The 22,918-nt window shown below is 41.7% G+C and overlaps 1 protein-coding gene across 14 annotated transcripts in view; it reads left to right on the forward strand.

The window, feature by feature from the left end:
- The window catches only part of LOC112921186 (cyclic AMP-dependent transcription factor ATF-7), a 93,180-nt gene that overhangs the window by 63,297 nt on the left and 6,965 nt on the right, over positions 1-22,918 (forward strand). For 4 of the 14 annotated variants that reach the window (XM_026000445.2, XM_026000446.2, XM_026000447.2 and 1 more), the window contains 9 exons: positions 2,304-2,400; positions 7,541-7,659; positions 11,856-11,993; positions 14,423-14,580; positions 15,503-15,602; positions 16,133-16,246; positions 16,869-17,021; positions 19,511-19,708; positions 21,136-21,244. In XM_026000445.2, the coding sequence (XP_025856230.1) occupies positions 2,304-2,400; positions 7,541-7,659; positions 11,856-11,993; positions 14,423-14,580; positions 15,503-15,602; positions 16,133-16,246; positions 16,869-17,021; positions 19,511-19,708; positions 21,136-21,244 (1,186 nt within the window). Of the gene's footprint in view, positions 1-2,303; positions 2,401-6,961; positions 7,225-7,540; positions 7,660-11,855; positions 11,994-14,422; positions 14,581-15,502; positions 15,603-16,132; positions 16,247-16,868; positions 17,022-19,510; positions 19,709-21,135; positions 21,245-22,918 lie in introns of all 14 variants that reach the window. The other 10 variants (XM_072765170.1, XM_072765174.1, XM_072765172.1 and 7 more) reach the window with 5 other exon arrangements.

A 22,918-nucleotide genomic window follows, 5' to 3' on the forward strand; every position in this document is an offset into this window, starting at 1 on the left:
ATCCTGGGACTCCAGGATCACGCCCTGGGCCCCAGACGCTACACTGCTGAGCACCCCCAGGTGCCCAAGCAGACTTGATTTTTGATAGTGGAAAAGGACTTTGCTTGAAAGTCATTCTTCTAGATCCTAGAACATTGTGCAAAGTTTTCAGGCTACTTATATGAAATATCCTTGGTGTACTTATAAATATCTTCTTGAAAAAGGTGGTTAGAACATCACCAATATGTTTTGAAATGTATACCTCTGCCTAATCCACTTCTCTTCTTCTTCCCTTGAAGTGATGGTTCTTTACTGTAGACGAGATTCTGCTCACTTCCTCTTACGGAATACCTGGCAATCCCAGAAGCTCAACAGTGACTTACCTAACCCACAGATATCATAGCCCTGCTTAACAGGCTGTTCTTCCTTTCTTCACTGCCTCCCCTTTTTTCCTTAGGGAGAAATCTGTGAAGGAAACAGTTGATGCCTAGCGTTAACCAACAATAGAGAAAACTAAAGTTCTTGGCTAAATTCCAGCACACTTTTTCCAGCTTTATCCTGGAGCCATCAGAAACTACTCAGGCAGTTTTTTGACAGTTTTACTTTTTGGTTCTTCATACTTGTAATTGAAAATCCACTTTTCGGGGATCCCTGGGTGGCACAGCGGTTTGGCGCCTGCCTTTGGCCCAGGGCGCGATCCTGGAGACCCGGGATCGAATCCCACATCAGGCTCCCGGTGCATGGAGCCTGCTTCTCCCTCTGCCTGTGTCTCTGCCTCTCTCTCTGTGTGACTATCAAAAATAAATAAAAATTAAAAAAAGAAAAAAGAAAAAGAAAATCCACTTTTCCCTTCAGGACTATAGGCCTGGCCTGGAAGGATTTTACACCTTAAGCTAGCTTTAGTGGTGATAGGCCTCAGAACAAATTTGAGGGAGGTTACCTGGTTAAGTAAAATACTTTTAGATAAAATAAAGGAACTTAAACTGAAGTTCAGTGTTGGAACTGGAAAGGAGCCGGGGTGGGTGGGGCTAGCTCCTGTCTGTTTGGTTTGCAGTCAAGAAGCACTGTGGGAAAAGAGCTAAAGGTATAGTGTTTGGTCGGAAGTATATATGTATCTAATGAGGAAAGTAAAAAGAGGGAACAAACCAGTCATTATTTTTAGAAACAAAAAGACAAATAGAAGCATGTTTCAGAGGCTGGCTGGTGAGGGAGCTGTGGGAAGCTGCAGCATCCAAGCTGTTCCTGTGTTGCAGGCATGTTTTAATGAAGGAACCAGGCCAGCCAGCCTCAAAGGGAATTTTGAGGGTATCATTCTTTTGAATTACTGCTGTTCATCTGTTCTCTTTACCTCCCCCGCTCTGAAGAAGGGGTGGGAGCATAAATTACTGTCCAGTAACCCTGTCTTACATGTCATAAACTGAGGCTGACCCAGCCTCACCTTTTCATTGTCCTTTCAACCAAACCCCTAAATAAATGAAACCTCTCTACCATCTCCTTTTCCCTTCCCTCATCCCGCCTACAGGCTTCTCCCTACCCTAACAAAAATTTTTTTGCTTGCATTTTTATTCTGTCATTATATAGCCAGCAGCATTGCACTGGCCTCTTTATGGCTGACGGAGCCCAGGCGAGCTGCCCGATGAGGGGAGACAGCATTTGGCCGATGGGGCTGGTGTGTGCCATTACTGCTGGCCATTGGGTCTCTGTCCTCTACAGCTCCATCCTGGCTCATTAAAACCCTGAGCCAAATAGCTGGGCAGGCGCCTGCTGCAGCACTGTGGGGGCCAGGAAGTTAAATGGTTCTCCTAATCCTGCATAATTTATCTCCCTGTTAGCCCCCTCATAAATAGTCCAATTCAGCCCCACCACGGAGAGGTTCATTCTGAATTTCCTATTTTTGTGATGACCAACGAGTGTTCAGCCTTTCTCTTCTTCTCTCTTTATTATTATTATTAAAAATTATTTTCCCCTTGTTTGCTACGAGCCTCGCCTAAATGTTTTTTTCATTTGGAGCCTCCTGCCTAGACCCCACTTCACCAGCAATCTGTCCACTTCTCTCATTTGGACCTGATACCACAGAGCAGTTGGTGCTGCGGCCCTCCTCTTCTCCTTTCCTCCAGTTTTCTAGTGTCTCTTTCTCCTTCTCCCATTTTCTCCTTTAACCCATCTCCTCTCCTTTCCCATTACTTCCAGTTTTTTCTCCTTTCCATTCCCTCTCCAGCCCCTCTGTCCAGGGGCCATCCTTATCGCAGGATGTTTAGTAGGACATTTTAAAAGGGCACCGAATCACTTTTTTTTTTCACATCCCTGTTTCTGTTTCGTTTCAGAGATTTACAAACGAGGACCACCTGGCAGTTCATAAACACAAGCATGAGATGACATTGAAATTTGGCCCAGCCCGAACTGACTCAGTCATCATTGCAGGTATTTGCTGCCCCAGAAGCCACGTGCCTTGGTATCACCAGACAGTTAAGATTAATACCAGGGACCAGATGTACTGGGAGCTATACTCCCCTTTTCCCATTAAGAGTCCTTATGTGATCTGCATTTAATCAGGAAAAAGGAACACTAAAAGCTCCCAAGTTTCTATTGTGCCCTCCATTCTGTTTTTAATACAAGATTGGGTTCTGTGGTTTTTGAGGGTAGGTGTGTTGAGGTTTTGTCTTGGCTTTTTTCAGTCTATTCCCTCCTTGCCTTCTTTTTATTAAGACTTTGGAAGATTTACAGACAAAAGATGCCTTTGACATTCTCCCTATCCACAGTGAAGGGGTGAACAAAAGAAAGCAAGAAAGCCGACCTAGCCTGGCTGCTTCTCTTCCACTGGGTGTCAGTTTCCTCCAAGCAGGCAGATTGTCAGTTCGTAAATTCAACTTGCCTTATGAACCCAGACAGTATTGAGGGCACATTTCCAAAGCTCAAACAAGGCGTTTAGTCAATGGGACTTTTCTAAGCCAATTTGGGTGACCTGGAACCTCTTGCCGGTTGTTTTAGATACTGTCTTGCTTACATGTGCCATTCTCAGGGGAGCATTCTCAGCAACTGCTCTCAAATTGTGCAGCAGTTCTGTTGTGCCATTTTCAGCTAGGCAGACAGACAAAACAAAGTGGGCCTTTTCTTTTGATACTGTGAGGGGTTCTGATTTAGCCTGAGTTAATAAGCAAGCTTACCACAGTATTTAGCCAATAAGGGATTTAGTTGGTGGTTATTACATCAGTTAATAACTCACATAAGACACGATTTTTGTAATTATTACTAGCCAAATGCAACCCAAAATATAGTGAAGAGGGAAACTCCCCTCTCCATACTTTTATATGTGAAGAAAGGAACTTGCCCTTACAGATCTCTTAATCCTTATTAATTCAGTAAATATTTATTAAATAGCTATTGTATCCACCAGCTACTTTGCTAGGAGCTTGTAGATTATAATTCCTAGAAAAGGACATGAGTGGGGACATTGTCATTGATGATCCTTAAGAAAACTTGGAGGAAGTTTTAGGGAAGAGTGGATATGGTATAAAAATATACGTAGGTAACACATACTTAAATATATATATATATATATATATATATATATATATATTTTTTTTTTTTTTTTTTTTTTTTTTTTTGCAAACACATGAGGGTTTATTTACAAGCTTGAGCTTGGGTCCAAGTATACCTGACACAGCGGAGCAGGGACTTGGACCCCATACTTAAATATATTAAGTCAAGGCATATATGCATGAAAAAAATTTTAGAGTTTGCAGTCAAGTACAAATGAATAATTCAAACAATATAAATATTAAGAGAATGAATATTAACTACAATTAGAGAAAGTTTATGAAAAAAGTACAGTTGAGGCAAAGTTATCAGGTTGGAAAGGCTATTTCAGATGAGTGGAAAGGTCTATGCCAAGACTCCAGGAGTGATGAGAGAAATTGATACAGGATAGTCCCAAAGAGAGAAAGTATTTTCCTGTTATTCTTTGCATTCTGTTCTGGAGTGCTCATCTCATTGCACATGACTCCAGTTATCCTGTCGAGGCTGGTAATTCTCATTTCTCTAAATTAAGATTTGGTGTCCGACATGTACTCCAATCCCTTATTGAACATTTACTTGGCTGTCTTCTGTCATTCATATCTTCATGCCCCCCTGCCACACCCCAATTCTGAACTTCTCTTTTTGTCCCTTAGACCTTCTCCTTCTTGTTATTCAGCGATATATCATATCAGTATTCTCAAAACCTTGAGTTCTTTAAAAAAAAAAAATGTCGAGTTGATTTATTCTTTCTTCCCATTCTGTTCCTTCCACCACTCTCATTATGCTTGGGTTTCTCCAAAGTGTCCTGGCTGGCCTCCTTGACTGGTCTCTTATTCTAATCTGTCTTGCATTCTCTTGAAAAGCCTGTCTTCTTAAATTCTTCTGCTTTGCTCAAAATCTGTCCTAATCTGGGGCACCTGGCTCTCTGGCTTAGTTGGTAAAACATGAAACTCTTGATCTCAGGGTCGTGAGTTCAAACCCCACCTTGGGGATAGAATTTTTTTTATTTAAAAAACCACCTCCCTCTAAATAAAATGCTCTACAGATTTAAAAACAAAACAAAACAAAACTCGAAGCATAAGAGACTCTTAATTGTAGGAAACAAACTGAGTATTGCTGGAGGGGAGGGAGTTGGTGGAATGGGATAACTGGGTGATGGGCATTAAGGAAGGCACATGAGGTAATGAGCACTGGGGTGTTATATACAGCTGGTGAATCACTGAACTTTGCCTCTGGTAATATACTGTATGTTAATTGAATTTAAATTTTTAAAAAATCTGTGCTAATCTTCCTATTTTCTTTTATTTTCAAGGCTATTTATACTTGGACTCTCAAGCTTTCTATAGTCTAGCCTGATAGTACCTACCCAACTTTGTTTATAACATAAACTTGACTTGATTATCTTTTTTCTTTTCTTTCTTTTGTAATTTAAGTAGATTCTGCACCCACCATGGGCCTTGAACTCATGACCTTAGGATCAAGTCACATGCTCTACTAACTGAGCCACCCAGGCTCCCCCTGATTTGATTATCTTTATCCAAAATATACCCTTTCGGGATCCCTGGGTGGCGCAGCGGTTTGGCGCCTGCCTTTGGCCCAGGGCGCGATCCTGGAGACCCAGGATCGAATCCCATGTCGGGCTCCTGGCATGGAGCCTGCTTCTCCCTCTGCCTTTATCTCTGCCTTGTCTCTGCCTCTCTCTATATATATGACTATCATAAATAAATAATAAAAAAAAAATTTAAAAAAAACAAAAACAAAATATACCCTTTCCTTCTCATCTATACGCAGACCCCATACCTAGCCTTTCTCTGTGCCTCTTCCTGCCTTATTCCTAACCCTCCAAATCGTCTCTGCTTTCTCCCAGTGAAAACCATTCTTTTTTTTTTTTTTTTTTAAGATTTTATTCATGAGAGAGAGAGAAAAAGAGAGACGCAGACAGAGGGAGAAGCAGGCTCCCCGCAGGAGCCCAATGTGGGACTCGATCCTGGACCCCAGGACCATGCCCTGAGTCAAACGCAGACGCTCAACTGCTGAGTCACTGAGGGGTCCTGTGAAAACCATTCTTTAAGGCCCAGCTCAAGTCCCACTTCTTGAAACTTCCTAACTATTCTGTCATTAATTTGTCTTTTATTTTTTAAGATTTTTATTTATTTATTCATGAGAGACACCGAGAGAGAGACAGGCAGACACACAGGCAGAGGGAGAAGCAGGCTCCCTGCAGGGAGCTCGATGCGGAACTTGATCCCAGGACCCCGGGATCACGCCCTGAGCCAAAGGCAGATGCTCAACCACTGAGCCACCCAGACGTCCCATTAATTTGTCTTTATTTAATTACTACAACAAATTTATTCTCTACTGCACATGTCACCTATTTTCTTTTTGTATACTATGATGCTATCTATATATATGTTAATTTCCTCAACTAGAAAACATTCTCTTTGTTCTCTAGGGCAAAAGCCATGTCTTGTATTTGAGCAAAACTCCTATACTCCTATCCCTCTCCTCCCTCAAATTTACCCACAAGTGTACATGCATGTAGCATCAAAACATGTAGAGGGTATTCAGTAAATACTTGTTGATTTCTTTAGAATCATCAGAGCATGCTAAGGGTTTTCTTTATATTTTCAGGCTGTTTGGATGTTCAGGAATGGGAGCAGTTTATATAAGTCTCAGGTCAGAGAAGCAAAAGCCCTCTTCTGCCATTGCCATGCCCTTAGCTGCCCTGTTCTGTTTCACTTGAGTTGTGATTTTTTGTGTGTGCCCTTACTGAAGTACTCTTGAGCATAAAGGATGATGTTACCTCCACTCACCCGGGGATGGAGGGAAAGTGGCTTCATCATTGGCCAACCAAAGCTGCCAGAGGACCTTTTAAAACTATTTTGGGAGGTAGTGGTAACTTTTCTAAACACTCTGATTCAGAAGAGGTTTTGTTTAAATTAAAAAAAAAAAAATTACGCTCTTTCCATGGAAAATCCCAGTGGACTATTTCCAATCGATCATGCTAGAAGGAACGATTTTAATCCCAGGTCTCACTCCTTAAAACATCATTTAAACAGAGTTCTGTTTCTGTCATTCAGTTTAGCAGTTTGGGTATGAAATGAATCCCTGAGGTGACTAGCATGTCAAAGAAAACCATCATAATAGCAATTTAAATCAGGGAACAGGATTCAGCTGACCTAAAAGACATAAACTAGAAAAGCACAATGGGAAGAGAGGAGCTCAAATCTAAAATTCAAGTTGCTCGAAAAGTTCCCATGGGTTACCGATTGCCTTCCTCTTCCCAAGGGCAGAGGCACTGTTAAGGAAAGATTTGTGCAGCCCCTGAAAGGATATTTTGGCTGGCAAATCTAAATCCAAATATCCTGGTTTCCGGAATTTGCTCTGGGCCCAGGTCTCTGTGAAATGAGCTCTATTGTTTGCAGTTTCCTTTTCTAGCTCATGATCTTGCTGTCTTGTTCCCCAGCCCCTAGATTTGCCTGGAATGCCTTCAGAAGGTAACAGACCCTTACCTCAGTGACCACTGAAAGACAAGGCACCATTTCTTATTTGGTAGCTTTAGCAAGCAAACTCAACCATCTGATCCTCAGTTTCTTCTCCTCATCAGATTTTAACGTCCATCTGCTTATACCTGCTCACTTCAGACCTAGCAGGGAGTAAGTTTGAAGAGAAAATGTCGCTTAACTGTTCTTGATTTTCAGATCTGGAGGTTTCACAAACTCCATGTAGGTGGGTGGTTTTTGTTTTGTTTGGGGGTGAGGGAGGTGAAACCAGCCTCTGGGAGAAAGGGGGTTACAGGGATAGTCACATAACAAAACATTGTTCTGTCTTCCCTCTGCTGGCCTTGAGGCAGCACAGCACAGACACCCTCTGGTGGCCTACGCTGGCTTTCACCTACTCGAGCTCCACAAAAGCAAATTTGCCCTAACACAGAGACTCTTTCCAAATAGAAAGATAAAAATGTGTTTTCTATATATTGTCAAGTTTTAATTTCAGGTCAAAACTAAAATAAAGTTTCCTTTTTTTTTTTTTTCCATGTCTGCAGATCAAACTCCTACTCCGACTAGATTCCTGAAGAATTGTGAGGAGGTGGGGCTCTTCAATGAATTAGCTAGCTCCTTTGAACATGAATTCAAGAAAGCTGCAGATGAGGAGGAAAAAAAGGCAAGAGGCGGGATTTTTGCTGACAAACTGGCAGTGTTCAGATGGAGGCTATTTTCATTGTGCCCTGGGATAATTTGCTTAATCAGTTAGATCACAAAATGATGGACTATTCTTTAGAACCAGACAGTTCCCACTAATCCAAGTCAGTGTTCCACATCTTCAGGTCCAGGTGATAGATCAGCACAAGTCTGTCTTTACCAAAAATTAGGCTTCTTGCCCTTTCAGTGGAGCATTAGTTCAGTAATCTCCTTTTTATTTTTTTAAAATTTTTTATTTTATTTTATTTTATTTTTTAAGATTTTATTTATTTATTCATGAGAGACACACAGAGAGAGAGGCAGAGACACAGGCAGAGGGAGAAGCAGGCTCCATGCAGGAAGCCCGATGTGGAACTCGATCCTGGGACTCTGGGATCATGTCCTCAGCCAAAGGCATACACTCAACCACTGATCCACCCAGGCATCTGCAGTAATCTCTTTTTTTAAAAATTTATTTATCTTCTGAGTATCTTAAGGATGTTAAAAGATTATGAATTACTCAGATTCTGTGAGATAACATGTTTTTGGGTCAAATCTCTCACTTTCTTCTGAGCTAATCAGACTTTTCACCTAGACTGTTTTCACTGAGTCAGCCAATCAACAAACTCTTCTTGAATTTTGACACTTCTTTGTTTCAATGTATATAGCTCTTACCTTCAGGTAGCTTTCTAATAATATTCACGACATTAAACTTAAAGAAAGGTATTCTTCATGCATTCCAAAGGAGATCAACCAGGATGGTAAAAGAACTAGAAATTACATCACTTTGGGAACACATAAAGAAACTGAGGAAGAGAAGTTTTAAGGTGAACAAAATTGTAGTCTTCAAACATGTGAAGAGTTTTCATGTAAAAGAGGGGTTAAACCTACTCTCTGGCCCAGAGGGAGAAATAGGACCAGCAGGTGGAAGCTATCACAAGGTGTTCAACTATATTTAGGCCACTTAGTATAGTTATTGTAGAGGATTAAAATGTTAGAATCCCTTCATATTCTGAGCTCTTTCCTTTTAAGAAGAAGAGAGCAGATAAATAAGAGAGTTGTGCATGAGTTTTTTGGTCCAGCTTAAATTGTAATTGTAAGAATGCAAGATAAGGTGTCCTTATCACTGGAGGTTTTTCCAAGTTTCATAGCTTCCTCTGAACTTCGATTCCTGCTATCTCCCTCCAACTGAAAGAAAGCAGGGAAATCCAATGGCTTCTATTTGTAATTCTACTTTCAAATGGCTGGCCTAGCCATAGTCTTCTCATCACTATTTTCTTTTTTAAAGATTTTATTTATTTATTCATGAGAGACACAGAGAGAGAGAGAGAGGCAGAGACACAGGCAGAGTGAGAAGCAGGCTCCATGCAGGGAGCCTGATGTGGGAATCGATCCTGGGACTCCAGAATCAGGCCCTGGGCCGAAGGCAGGAGCTCAGCCTCTGAGCCACTCAGGGATCCCTCATCACTATTTTCTTTAGAGACTCCAGTCTCTCATCTCTCAGCGACTTCAACCTATATGGTATAATTTTATTTTATAGCTTCCCTACCCGCCCACTGCCACCCCACCCCACCCCACCATTATTTCTCCTCTCCGGTAGACCAAGAAATCAGTCAGATTGTTTCCACCAGAACACAGGTGCTTTAAAATCAAACTCAGGGCAGCCCAGGTGGCTGGCTCAGTGGTTTAGCGCCACCTTCAGCCCATGGCGTGATCCTGGAGACCCAGGATCGAGTCCCACATCAGGCTCCTTGCATGGAGCCTGCTTCTCCCTCTGCCTGTGTGTGTGTGTGTGTGTGTCTCTCTCTCTCTCTCTCTCTCTCTCTCTTTCTCTCTCTCTCTGTGTGTGTGTGTGTGTGTATCTCTCATGAATAAATAAATAAAATCTTTAAAAAATAAAAAAAAATCAAACTCATAGGCAAATTCAAGAAAAAAATTTTTTTAAATTTTTATTTATTTATGATAGTCACACAGAGAGAGAGAGAGGCAGAGACATAGGTAGAGGGAGAAGCAGGCTCCATGTACCAGGAGCCCGACGTGGGATTCGATCCCGGGTCTCCAGGATCGCGCCCTGGGCCAAAGGCAGGCGCCAAACCGCTGCGCCACCCAGTGTTTCCAAATTCAAGAAAATTAATCTCCCTTTAAAAGCTTGAAGTCTGGGATCCCTGGGTGGCGCAGCGGTTTGGCGCCTGCCTTTGGCCCAGGGCGCGATCCTGGAGACCCGGGATCGAATCCCACGTTGGGCTCCTGGTACATGGAGCCTGCTTCTCCCTCTACCTATGTCTCTGCCTCTCTCTCTCTCTGTGTGACTATCATAAAAAAAAAAAAATTAAAAAAAAAAAAAGCTTGAAGTCTTTTCTACTGACATTTTAACTCAGTTGACACTTCTGGGAGGCCATTCGTAGTTGGTCAGGCCTTTACTCATTGAGCATCTCGGTATTCCTTTCTGCCTGTACAAGGGTGGTCTTTCCCTCCCCTTGATGAGAAGAACAGATTCAGTAGAAGATTGTGCCCAGGAATGTTGACTGAGTCTAAAATTTCACTGAACCACAGCTTTTCTAGGAGATGCCCCTAAGGGGTTTTAAACCTGTGGTTCTGTTTACTTAGAGACCTCTCCTTCCTACTACCCTCTGACCTCAGGGATCTCAGAATTAGCTGAATTGGGCCCAACATCTCCATGATGTAGGAAAAATGAGGGCAGAAATGAAAGCATCTTTGCCATTGCTCACCCCCATCAGATTGGAGAGAAAGAACCATTACCACCTTCTCTAATGTAGTAGATGCCAAATTATCTTCAGTTTGTTCAACTACCAAGATTTCCTAGGGATTAAGGTAGCCAGGGGAGAGTTAGAAACAAGCTCCTCTTTCACCAAGAAGCCTAAGATATGGAAAAAATAGAACAAAGGATCTACCTTGTCATGAAACTAAACTGCAGTGCCAGCCCTCCTGTCATGATGTGGTGTCAGGGCCGTCATCTCAGATGGTTTATGGTTCCCTGCAAAGCCATTTATGGCTCTACAGTTCTGTGAAGTGATTCACCACTGCCAGGAAAGTATTCTCTCTCCTTTCTGGTGTTCCCCAGTCCGGCTTCGAGGACCAAGTTCTAATTTCTTTAACTGATCAAATGACCAGCGTTTCTTTTCTTTATTATCCCAAAACTCTAGCTTCCTAACTTCTAGCCTCTAACACCAGATTTTGGGATGAAATCACCATCAAGCATGGGAAGTTCCCCAGAATAGATCTTTCCTATCTTATTTATAGTACTTCAATAGCTAATTTATCTTTGTTTGCTTTTGATACTTGGGTAATAGTCCTTCTGGTTGTCAGAAAAAGTGCTCATGGTCCTGCAGTGGCTAGCAGAGCTGGTTGGAAATAGCCAAGCACTGGATTCAGGAATCATTTTACTTTCCTGAAAAATGGTATAATTATAATATTTGCATGGATTTAAATGCCTTTTTTTTTTTTTTTTTTTTTGTCTTTCAGCGTCTTTATAAACATTATAAGTGTTGTGGGGTTTTTTTGTTTTTTTGTTTTTTCCCTTTTAGGATCTTTATAAGTATCACTGTGGTGAAGCACACATTATTTCCATTTTACAGTTAGAAAAACAGAAGTTCTGGGGTGCCTGGGTAGCTCAGTCTGTTAAGCAGCCACGTTCGGCTCGAGTCATGATCCCTGGGTTCTGGGATCAAGCCCCACATCGGGCTCCCTGCTCAGGAGGGAGTCTGCGTCTCTCTCTCCTTCTGCCCTTCCCCCTGCTCATGTTCTTGCCCACTTTCTCAAATAAATAAAACCTTTAAAAAAAAGATTTTAGAAAAATCTAAAAGATTTTTGAGATTCTTTTTTAGAAAAGAAAAACAAGTTCAAAGAAGTTAAAACGATCTGGCCAGAGTTATACATGAAACCTAGGTTCCCTAGTTCTTTGACTTGCAGTTCAGTTCTTTGAGGACTGAACTTTGAAGTATTTTTCCTCAGTGCACTTGGCTGGCTCAGTCAGTAGAATATGCAACTCTTGATCTCAGGATTGTGAGTTCAAGCCGTACGTTGGGTGTGGAGCCTACTTTAAAAAAAGGCGGGAGGCGGGGGAGAAAGCATATTTCCTCGTATTTTAACTGGAAAGATTTTGATTCAGCCTGTAGGGACTCGTGGGGTTGAACTATGCTTATTTCTCTCTTTTAACAGGCTGCTGCTGGGCCCCTTGACATGTCTTTGCCTTCCACACCAGACATCAAAATCAAAGAAGAAGAGCCAGTGGAGGTAGACTCATCCCCACCTGATAGCCCTGCCTCTAGTCCCTGCTCCCCGCCACTCAAGGAAAAGGTAAATTATCTACTAAGAATTAATTATCCCAGAGGCGCCTAGATGGCTCCACTGATTAAATGTCCAACTTCAGGTGTCCAGCTCAGGTCATGATCTCAGGGTCATGGGATCAATTCCCACATTGGACTCTGTTCTCAGTGGGGAGTCTGCTTCATATTCTCTCTCCCTCGGCTCCTTTTGCTTTCTTGCACGTGCTTTCTCTCTCAAATAAATAAAATCCTAAAGAAAAAAAATTATCCCAAATGTTAATTGGTAGGTAGATTAAGTTTTGATTCAATAGTTGCATAATGTGTGATACAGGATTGATTATATTTAAATAATGTTCATTATTTAGAAGATTTGTATAAATTATATCTATTCTCTGACCCAGCAGTTCTACTTCTGAGTCTACATGGAAGTGAAATTAGTGCATGTGTCCACTGTATCAAAGCATATTAAAATGCTCATAATAGCTGTATTCGTCAAAAACTGTTCATCAACAAGAGAATGAATGAATGAATGAATGAATGAATGAATGAATAAATAAATAAATAAATAAATAAATAAATAGTGGTATACTTCTAAAATGGAATACTAGGGGTGCCTAGGTGGCTCAGTCAGTCAAGCATCTGACTCTTGGTTTCGGCTCAGATTGTGATCTCAGGGTCATGAGATCAAACCCCATGTCACACTGGTCATAGAGCCTGATGAAGTCTCTCTCTCTCTTTGCCCCCTCCCACCCCCCCCTCTCTAGAAGTAAATAAAATAAAATGGAATACCACATGGCATTAAAAAAGAATGAACTAGTGATATACACAGCAATGTGGGTGAACCCCACAAACATTATATTGAAAAACAATAACAAAATTCAGACATGAAAGTACACACAGGACCTGTTTACATCAGGTTCAAGAAGAGGCAAAACTATTTCATGATGATAGAACTCAAAAGGGAATGGGAAGGGACATAGGAAAACATTCTAGGGCGCTGGAAATGGGCTCTGTCTTGACTTTACATATATAAAGTCATTTAGTTGTATCCTTTAGAATAATGTACTTTATGTATGTTGTACTTCAATTATTTGGGGTATTTTGGTTTTGGGTTTGTTTTTTGGTTTTTGGTTTTTTTTGAGAGACAGGAGTGGGGAGGGGCAGAGGGAGAGAGAGAATCCCAAACAGGCTCACCTGGGGCCTGTGGGGCTTGATCTCACAAGCCTGAGATCATGACCTGAGCCAAAACCAAGAGTCAGCCACCCAACTGACTGCACCACACAGGTACCCCTGTACTTCAGTTATTAAGTGGGGAAAAAAATTGTGTAATTCATAAATTGGACATTAAATAATTTTGGAAAAAAATCTTCTTAGAAGGAAGTCTTCTAGTGACTCAAAGAGAAAATCCACTAGGATTCTGAGTATTATTTTTTTTAAAGGAAACTTTTTATGAAGTAGTGTTTTTTTTATAAATGTACTGAAATACAGCATACATACAGAAAAGTGCATGAATTGTGAGTACACAGCTCACTGAATTTTCACAGTTTACAACCTGTGTAACCAGCACCCAGATATTATCAGAACCTCAGAAGCCCCCTCATGCCTCTTTCCAGTCTCTACTGCTCAACCTGGGGTTATTATTTTTAGTGTCCACTGTGGAGAGAGCATCTGTACCTCATTTTACTTCCTTCTAAATTTAGTTTGATAATTTCTCCAAACCACCTCCTCCATAAACATTACAGCTGTCCCTCCTCTCTCCCGTTTTCATCAGGACCAGGTCCTAAAGGTTGTCTAGAGGTGCATGAGGACCAGGGTGGCTGCTAGCAACTAAGATCCTAAACAAGTTAACAGTGGGAAGCAGTTTGTTTTATTACAACATGACCATTATTCAAACTTCATAGTCTCTTTAAAAGGGATCTGTCTGAGGGTGCCTGGCTGGCTCAGTCAGTAGAGTGAGTGACTCGATCTTGGGGTCATGAATTCAAGCCCCACATTGGGCATGGAGGCTACTTAAAAAAAGTGGGGTGATGTGTCTGTAGAACATATTGGGTTGCTTTATCACCAGTCTTACACCCTGCCTTTTCTCATTAGAGATCAGAGGACACTCAGGCATCAAATTTGGATTGAGAATGTAGAGCCTGTGAAAAATTATGACAGTCCTTGGAACTTATATGGAACTTATATGGCACTACAGTGCTTATATAAATATTTCACGATATTTTCCAACTCTCATTTCTTTCACATAGCAGTCATCCCTGAAAGGGAGATAGCCAAAAAGCCTTAACTCGGCATTCCTGTAGAATGGGTGAGTGAAGTATGGGTCCATGATCATGATAGAGTCAGGGTGTGATTTACATGAGTCACTATCCAGTAGATTTGTACTATATTTTACCTTTATACAGTGCCGTTTATACAATGCCATTTATAGCGTTTTGTGATCTTTTGGTCTCTTTTCCTCAGGAGATGACCCCAAAGCCTGTCGTGATCTCTACCCCCACACCTACCATCGTGCGCCCTGGCTCCCTGCCTCTCCACTTGGGCTATGACCCCCTTCACCCAACCCTTCCGTCCCCAACTTCTGTCATCACACAGGCTCCACCATCTAACAGGCAACTGGGGTAAGTAAAGCAGGGAGAAACAGTGAAGCCTGAGCCTTTTTAAACTTGGTAAAAGACAGGGACTGTTTCTGAATACTCAAAGGATACAAGTCAGTAAGATTGTCTTTCAAAATAAAATTTCCCCCCATAAGCAGAAATCTCCCTTACAAACCTTATTAGTAGACAGGCAAGTATTTGTTCAGAGACAATACTTCCTGAATTTGGAGATTTAATATTTCCTTGATCTAAAAGAAGAATCCTTAAAACTTTAGGAAGTGCGACGCTTAGGTGGCTCAGTGGTTAAGCATCTGCCTTTGGCTCATGATCCCAGGGTCCAGGGATCGAGTCCCCCATCAGGCTCCCCAGGAAGCCTGCTTCTCCCTCTGCCTGTGTCTCTGCCTCTCTGTGTGTGTGTGTGTGTGTGTGTGTGTGTGTGTGTGTGTGTCATGAATAAATAAAATCTTTAAAAAGAAAAAGATGTTCTGAAATCTGTTTTTTTTTTAAGATTTTATTTATTTATTAATGAGAGACACAGAGAGAGAGAGGCAGAGACACAGGCAGAAGAAGAAGCAGGCTCTATGCCGGGACCCTGACATGGGATCCCAGGACCCCAGGATCACGCCCTGGGCCGAAGGCGCTAGCTACCGCTGAGCGCTGCCCTAATTGTTCTGAAATCTTAATAGGATTAGCTTCCCACCCATTTGAATTCAGTGGTGTTTGCTTAATTTGCAAGGTGTAAAGATCTTACCATTTCTCAGCATTTATAAAGCAAGGTAGGTAGCATTCCCTAGTTTTTCCACCTTCATGAGGGCGTCAAGGTTTTACAGTGTTGTCCTGTAGCTTCCCTAACTAGAGAAGCCTGGGCAATCTGCTGTGATTATAGAATGAAGATCCATGGACAAAAGGGTCTGTGTGATGAGCATTTCACTTCATGTCTCCTCAGGTCTCCCACTGGCTCCCTCCCTCTCGTCATGCATCTTGCTAATGGACAGACCATGCCTGTGCTGCCAGGGCCTCCAGTACAGATGCCTTCTGTTATATCGGTGAGCTCTGTAGTTGGGGCAGCCAACCCTACCGTCACATTAATCCCTCCCTTCCACCTGAATGCTCATAAACACACATGAGCCCCAGGGAAACGTGGGCTCTGGTCTGTATTAGTTGAGCATGGCAGCCTGCCTAAACTCTTCACTAACCTCTGCCAATCCAGCACTGTGTAACACTAGACAAAGACTCATCTGGACAATTGGCTCCTGGTCTAGGAATTGATCTTGCCAGCCTGCTGATTGGTTGGTTCACTTGGCACTTAGCACCTCCCACATTGCCCACCACTTTCCTTAAGATACAGCTCCAGCAGTTCCCCTAGAAATTGTCACAGCACTGAAGGATTAGATTCCCTACCCTGCAGCGCTCCACGGGGAAAGGTATTTCCCAGGCTGTCCCTCTACACCCTATGGACACATTGCATAGAACAGGCCCTGACATGCCAACCTCCAAAGCACTTCGTTTTGGGAAGCTGTTGCTTCACCACTAGTATTATGTTCCCTTCTGGTTTTTCTTCCTTGTCTTGATCCAGCTGGCCAGACCTGTGTCTATGGTGCCCAACATTCCTGGTATCCCTGGCCCACCAGTTAACAGCAGTGGTTCCATTTCTCCCTCTGGCCACCCTATGCCATCAGAAGCCAAGATGGTGAGTACATCCCAGCTTGGGGCAATATGGGTAATATTGGCCCTTTCAAAAGAAGTGTTACCAATCTAGGTTTTTCAAGTGAGCCAAGCAAAGAAACTTTCTGGGGCTTGCAAAGCTAAAGATACCCTGTTGTGGGGTCTGGAGAAGAAAAGACCCTGATTCATGACTCCTATCTCCTCTCTTCCACCTTTAGAGCCTGGTACATAGACCATGGCAGTGAAAAGAGGCAGCACAGATTGTTTGGAGTGGAATGCTTGCTGTTTCAGTTCCAGGGTGACAGATGGAGGGTGGATGAGTGGGCAGGAGAGCTGGCCAAGAGGTGAATAGCTGCGTAACCAGCACCTGGCTGGGTTCCAGGAGAGAGCTTTCATCTGGACTCTATTACTTCAACAACCCCCACTCTCCAACTGTGCCCAGGATGAAAGCCAAGGAACAGAGTAGGCATTTTAGGGATCCAGGTGCACATTCTCCCTGTCATTTTCTTTTAATTCCTCTGTTAAGGGCAAATTGGCATGGAAATTTTAGTGATTTGTAAGGTCAGTATTAAAATCGAAGCCCACTCTTCTCACCTTTGATAGAACCTCACCCTTGACAAGCTATTTTTTATTATTTTTCCCCACAGAGACTAAAAGCCACCCTAACCCACCAGGTATCTTCAATCAATGGTGGATGTGGAATGGTGGTAGGTACCGCCAGCACCATGGTGACAGCCCGTCCTGAGCAGAGCCAGATCCTCATCCAGCACCCTGATGCTCCATCCCCTGCCCAGCCACAGGTGAGTTGGGCCCTTGGACCAGGGAGCCCACTGTGTCACCATTACTTATGTCATTTTTGTTTTTCAAGGAGCAGAAAAATTACAGAAGAGCAGGTTTAATCTTCTGGGCATCTTGTGCTCTGGTTCTCGTGAACAGTTTGACAGTAGCAAAAGGCACCAGTCTTTATCCACTCTTCTGTGATATTTACGTCAGACAAGCTGGGTCATGTAGTGCTAGCACAGAGGAGGTCTCAATTTTTGTATTTTGTTTTTTTCTACATATGAATGACATATTTGCAGGACCCTCTGAAATGTGACAGACCCTCACTCAGGCCACTCATGTACCAAAGGAGGCTCCTCTAGTCTCTTTCCCATGTAGTAAGTCTTACAAAAAATAAACCAAAAAAGGGCAAAAGCCAAAAACCAAAAAAACTTACCCAATTAGGTTTTGTAGCAAACATTGAATAATGACAATATGTTAGTAAAAGGTGATGTCACAGTACTAAGATGGCTCAGTAAGCAGACATAATAAAATATCTTTCCTTACCAATTTACTCCCTTTTTAGCACAAAGAAATGAAAGTCTTAATAAAGCGAGAACAGTCCCATTTATATGCCCTATTCTTCTCTCAGGGAAGCCTCAGTTTTCATAAGCTTTTGAAAACTAAATAGGCCTTAGTTTTTATAGTATCTGCGCTGGACAGGTGACAACAACCTGAGATGGGTTTCTAGAATTAAATCTTTGTCCAGCCCCTTTTTCTGATGTCACCACCTGCTTCGTCAGTTACCACCACATGTCCTAACATTTAGTGGCCATATGCTGCCTTAAAGCTTGGCCAACAAAAAAGGCCTTCATTTGAGTTTTCTTGTTGCAAGCTAAGCTTGCCCTCCCTCCTATAACCCCTTCCAGTGCCAGTCCCTGGAGATGGTGAAGCAGTAGCCACCTTGTCTGTGTTGTACTGCTGTCCCTCTTAAGAAAATGACATGACTTCCTTTTCAGTCACTGCTGATTCCTTTCTCATTCTTCCCTTCTTTCTCTTGGTGCTCTTTCGCCTCTATTCCCTGCATAAGCTACTGAGTTACTGTGAGAGAATAGGAACCTACTGTTTTCCTTCCCCATTCCCCTAAAGCACCGGTCTTTACATGTGCTCCATTGAGCTCAGGACAAAGAGGAAATTGAAAATCTCAGAAGAATTAGTATGAACTTCCCGTGGTACAGTAAGAAGCAATGACCCAGGGCCTCCAGCTCATTAAATTGAGTTTTAAATTTCGTCTTCTTTTTTTTCTTTTGGGAGAGATAATATTAATGCAAATAAATAAAATTATCTCTTGATTATCTGTATTTTTTTTAAGATTTTATTTATTCATTCATGAGAGACAGACACACAGAGAGAGAGAGGCAAAGACACAAGCAGAGGGAAAAGCAGGCTCCAGGCAGGGAGCCCGATGTGGAACTCAATCCCGGGTCTTTAGGATCAGGCCCCGGGCTGAAGGCAACGCTAAACCACTGAGCCACCCGGGCTGCCCTGATTATCTGTATTAATGGAGAACATAAATTAGTAGGGCCTAAAGTAGAGTATAAGATTGTTTTTTATAAGTTTATGCTTATTCTCATGCAACTGATGTGAGCTTTGGCACTTGGAAACTACTAATACATATATTCTCTGATAGCAACAGATCCAGGAAGAATTTATTTTTGGCATTGTTTTACATTATATAGTTTCTTTTATACAGATGGCTGACCTTTCTGCATTTTAAGTTTGGCTGCTATTATAAAGTTGGTCTATCTTCTCTGAACACATACCAGCTAATAGAAAGGGAGGATGATCCAGAAGTACTGTAGTGACAGAGAACATCAGCCTCAAGTTTAAAGACTAAAGGTAGTTTTATATCACCAATTATAAAGGGATTAAAAATGATTTTTTGTTTAAAAACCAACAGAATATTAAAAATAATAAACAAATAAATAAAAACCAACAGAACAAACAAGGTGGAGAGGGTGATTGCTGATATAAATAAGGATGTACTAATCCATATCTCTCTGTGATAGCCAGTATTTCACTGGTAGTAAAATCTTTTCTCATTTTCTGAAACTTGTAGCATTCAGTTGTTTGTGTATATTGTTTTCCAGATCAGTGAATCTCAAATATTTTTATTCTAGCCTCCTTAAAAGTTCCCCTGACACCCAGCCCTCATTATGATTTCTCCACTGACAAGATTCCCTTTTGTTAAGAAACAAAAAGTGATGCTCATTTCATCTTGCCCTACCTGTCTCAGAAATTATCAGTTCCCACCTGAGTTGTGGCTTGTCTTAGTATGGGGCTGAGAAGACTGGAAGGAGATGGGAGGTAGACAGAAAAGAAACTCAGGGGCATAGTGATGAGACTTGCTCTGCTTGCAGAGACTGGTACACCTTTACCAGATCTTTAACAGAGCTTACTAACCTAACTGACATCAGGTTTAATTTGGAAAGTTCCCTTCAGGTAACCCCTCTTCCTTCCTGAACCCCAGGTCTCACCAGCCCAGCCCACTCCTAGCACTGGAGGGAGAAGGCGACGCACAGTGGATGAAGATCCTGATGAACGGCGGCAGCGTTTTCTGGAGCGTAACCGGGCTGCAGCCTCCCGCTGCCGTCAAAAGCGGAAGCTCTGGGTGTCCTCCCTAGAGAAGAAGGCAGAGGAACTCACTTCTCAGAACATTCAGCTGAGTGTGAGTGGGTCCTGGGTGATTATTGGGATTGATGAACCTGGAAAGAGAGAATGAATCAGAAAAAAGTGAAACAATATAATAATAGAAGATGGTAATTCTTTAGGACAGATCCAGAAGATGTACCAGGAGGAATGCAGAAAGAAACTCATAACAGTCAAAATTGATGTCTTTTCCCCAGGGGTTGGAAAAGACACTCACCATCTACTCCCAAACCTGCTGCTAGAGTCTGAATCATCCACAGACCCATTTGAATGGAAGGAATTAGATTCATCGCCCCAGGGTACTCTTTTAGGTCATCAGTAGAATCTGACTGGGGTCATGGAACACCTAAAGGGAAATGTATTTGCCCCAGATAATGCAGCTTAAAAAAAAAAAAGAAAAAACCCCATGAGCACAAATAGAAAACTTATAATCCAGATATTTTTTGAATATTATTTTCCTTTCTTTTGATTACTTATTAAAATATTTCATTGCAAAGGTATATATGAATATATTTCTGTATATAACATGTGTATAGTTACATGCACACACAAATGTATAGAACAAAAACAAAGTTCCTCTTCAGTATGTCTTTTCCAGTCTTACTCTTTCCTATGAATACGTTTGGTGTATACCTACCAGACATATATGTATTTGTAAATTTTTTTTTCACTTATAATTTTTATGGACTAGTCAGGGAGGGACTATGTGTTTGTTTTAACATAAATAGGTTGATCATATTCCCTGGAAATATGACCATGTGTATAAAGGATTTACTTCATTTTTTTAAAAATAGCTGTATGGTAGTACATTGTATAGTGTGGTTGTATTATAAGGTACAGATTTTTACAGTGTTTTTAATTTTTTGCCAGAACAGCAATGCCTTAGTTAACATTGTATGCACTTGAGTAGGTGGTTTTATTAAATAGATTTCTGGAAATAAGCTTTCTTAGTCAAAGGACATATGCATTATTAATTTTGGTATGATTATTTTATCCTAAATAGGAGTAATGTTTCTATTATAAATCCTTACATTTGGGCAGCCCGAGTGGCTCAGTAGTTTAGCACCGCCTTCAGCCCGGGGCCTGATTCTGGGGCCCTGGGATCAAGTCCCACATCCGGCTCCCTGCATGGAGCCTGCTTCTCCCTCTGCCTGTATCTCTGCCTCTCCTTCTCTGTCTCTCTCTCTGTCTCTCTCTCTGTCTCATGAATAAATAAAATCTTAAAAAAAAAAAAAAATCCCTACTTTTCAGTGTAAGCAGCTCCTGTCACTGAATTCATGACTATACTGGCCCTGAGCTGTCTGAAGCCTTGTGGGATCAGGCGTCTCCCAGATTCAGGGGAGAAAATCCAGGCAGCATTCTGTCCTCACTGTGGGAACAGCTACTGGGGGCTCATGGGTGGAGGATGCATTTTCTTGATGCTCTTCTTTTCCGCTCTCTCTTCAGAACGAAGTCACGTTGCTACGCAATGAGGTGGCTCAGTTGAAACAGCTACTGTTAGCTCATAAAGACTGCCCAGTTACTGCACTACAGAAAAAGACCCAAGGCTATTTAGGTGAGTGGCTCATAACCTAAGCAAGCTTAGTCAGTCAATAAACTGCATGTATGAGTGTCTCAACTGTTGATAATTTTATAATCCCATTCTGAATGGTGTGGGGAGTCCAGACTGATGAGTGAGCAACCTTTCGGGAACAGCCAGTCCTACAAAATAATTTTGTTTTCAAAACCATATAGAGTTATCCTAATTATCTATCATAGTTGGAGATACAGGGTAGCAATATTTATCGGGTGCCTACTTTGTGTTAAGCACTATACCATCTGCCCAGTTCTTTCATGAAATAGATATTGCCTCCATTTATACACAAAAAAAACCACTCAGAATAGTCATGTACCTGAAGTTACACAGTTGGTGGAGTGGCAGAGCCAAGATTCACATCTAGATCTTTCTTATTCCAAAGACACTATCTTGGCCTCAAGAGAATATAAACAACAGATGATACATTGGCATTTGTTAACCTTTGTGACATATTTATCTTTCTTATGATGAGCCAGTGGTGGTTTTAGTTTGTAACCTATGTGCACACATAAAATAGTGCTAGAAAAAGATGGTCGTAGAGTCGTGCTCAGGACAAGCACAATCCTGAAATTAAAATGACTGTGAATAATTTGCTTATGGGCAGTGAAAGCTAATGAATCATTTTCCTTTACAAATTTAATAAATTCCTAGAAATTTTGGCTATCAGACGTTGATATATTGAATTATTTTTCCACTAACTATCCTTATTATTTCGAAGATGTGTTCCCATAGAAAAAGAGTAACCACATCACTCATTTTAAACATCTTCTATTTAAATTTTAATTTTAATATGTACTTCAGGATACATGCATTAATTAAGCAGATACTGATTGAGCCTCTTCCGTGCCAGACACTGTTTTATATGCTGAGGATATAATAGAAAACCAAATAGATTAGATTAAAATCCCTGCCCTTGAGGGGCTTATATTTTAGTAGGTGAGACAGATAATAAGCAAAATAAATAGGTACAATATATGGTATGTTAGATAAGAGTAAATGCTTGGAGGAAAAATAAAATAAGGAGAATATGAAATGTTGGCAGCAGGGTTGAAATTTTAGATGAGGTGGCTTTTGAATAAAGACCTTAAAGAAATGAAGGAGCTGGCTATACATTTATATGGGAGAAAAGTACTGCCAATGGGAAGAATAGGAAATACAAAGACCCAAAGTGGGTGCGCCTGGCACATTCTAGGAACACCAAGGAGGCTAGCTAGTGTGGCTGGATTAAATAGAACCAGGGATGGAGAATAGGTGGAGAGGAAGTAAGGAAGCTAATGGGAACATTTTTATATAGGGCATCATCAGTCATGGTGAGGACCTCGGCTTTTACTCTATGTGAGGGACCATTAGAAGGTTTTTAGAAGAAGACTGACATGACTGGTCTGATTATATTTGAACAGGATCACTCTGTTAGAGAGTGCAGGAGTGCACCAGCAGAAGCAAGCAGTCCATTTAGGAGGCTGTTGCAGTCATGTGAGCAAGAAGTGGTGGAGCCTCAGACCAGGGTGGTAGTAGTGAACGTGGTGAGAAGGTGTCGAATTCAGTGGAAGTAGAGTGACAGGGCTTGATGACGGGCCAGATGGGGTGGTATATAAGAAAAGAATCAAAAGTCACACCAAAGTTTTTGGCCTGAACAACTGCAAGAGTGGAGTT

Source organism: Vulpes vulpes, chromosome 8, assembly GCF_048418805.1.
Source record: "Vulpes vulpes isolate BD-2025 chromosome 8, VulVul3, whole genome shotgun sequence".
Lineage (NCBI taxonomy): Eukaryota > Metazoa > Chordata > Mammalia > Carnivora > Canidae > Vulpes > Vulpes vulpes.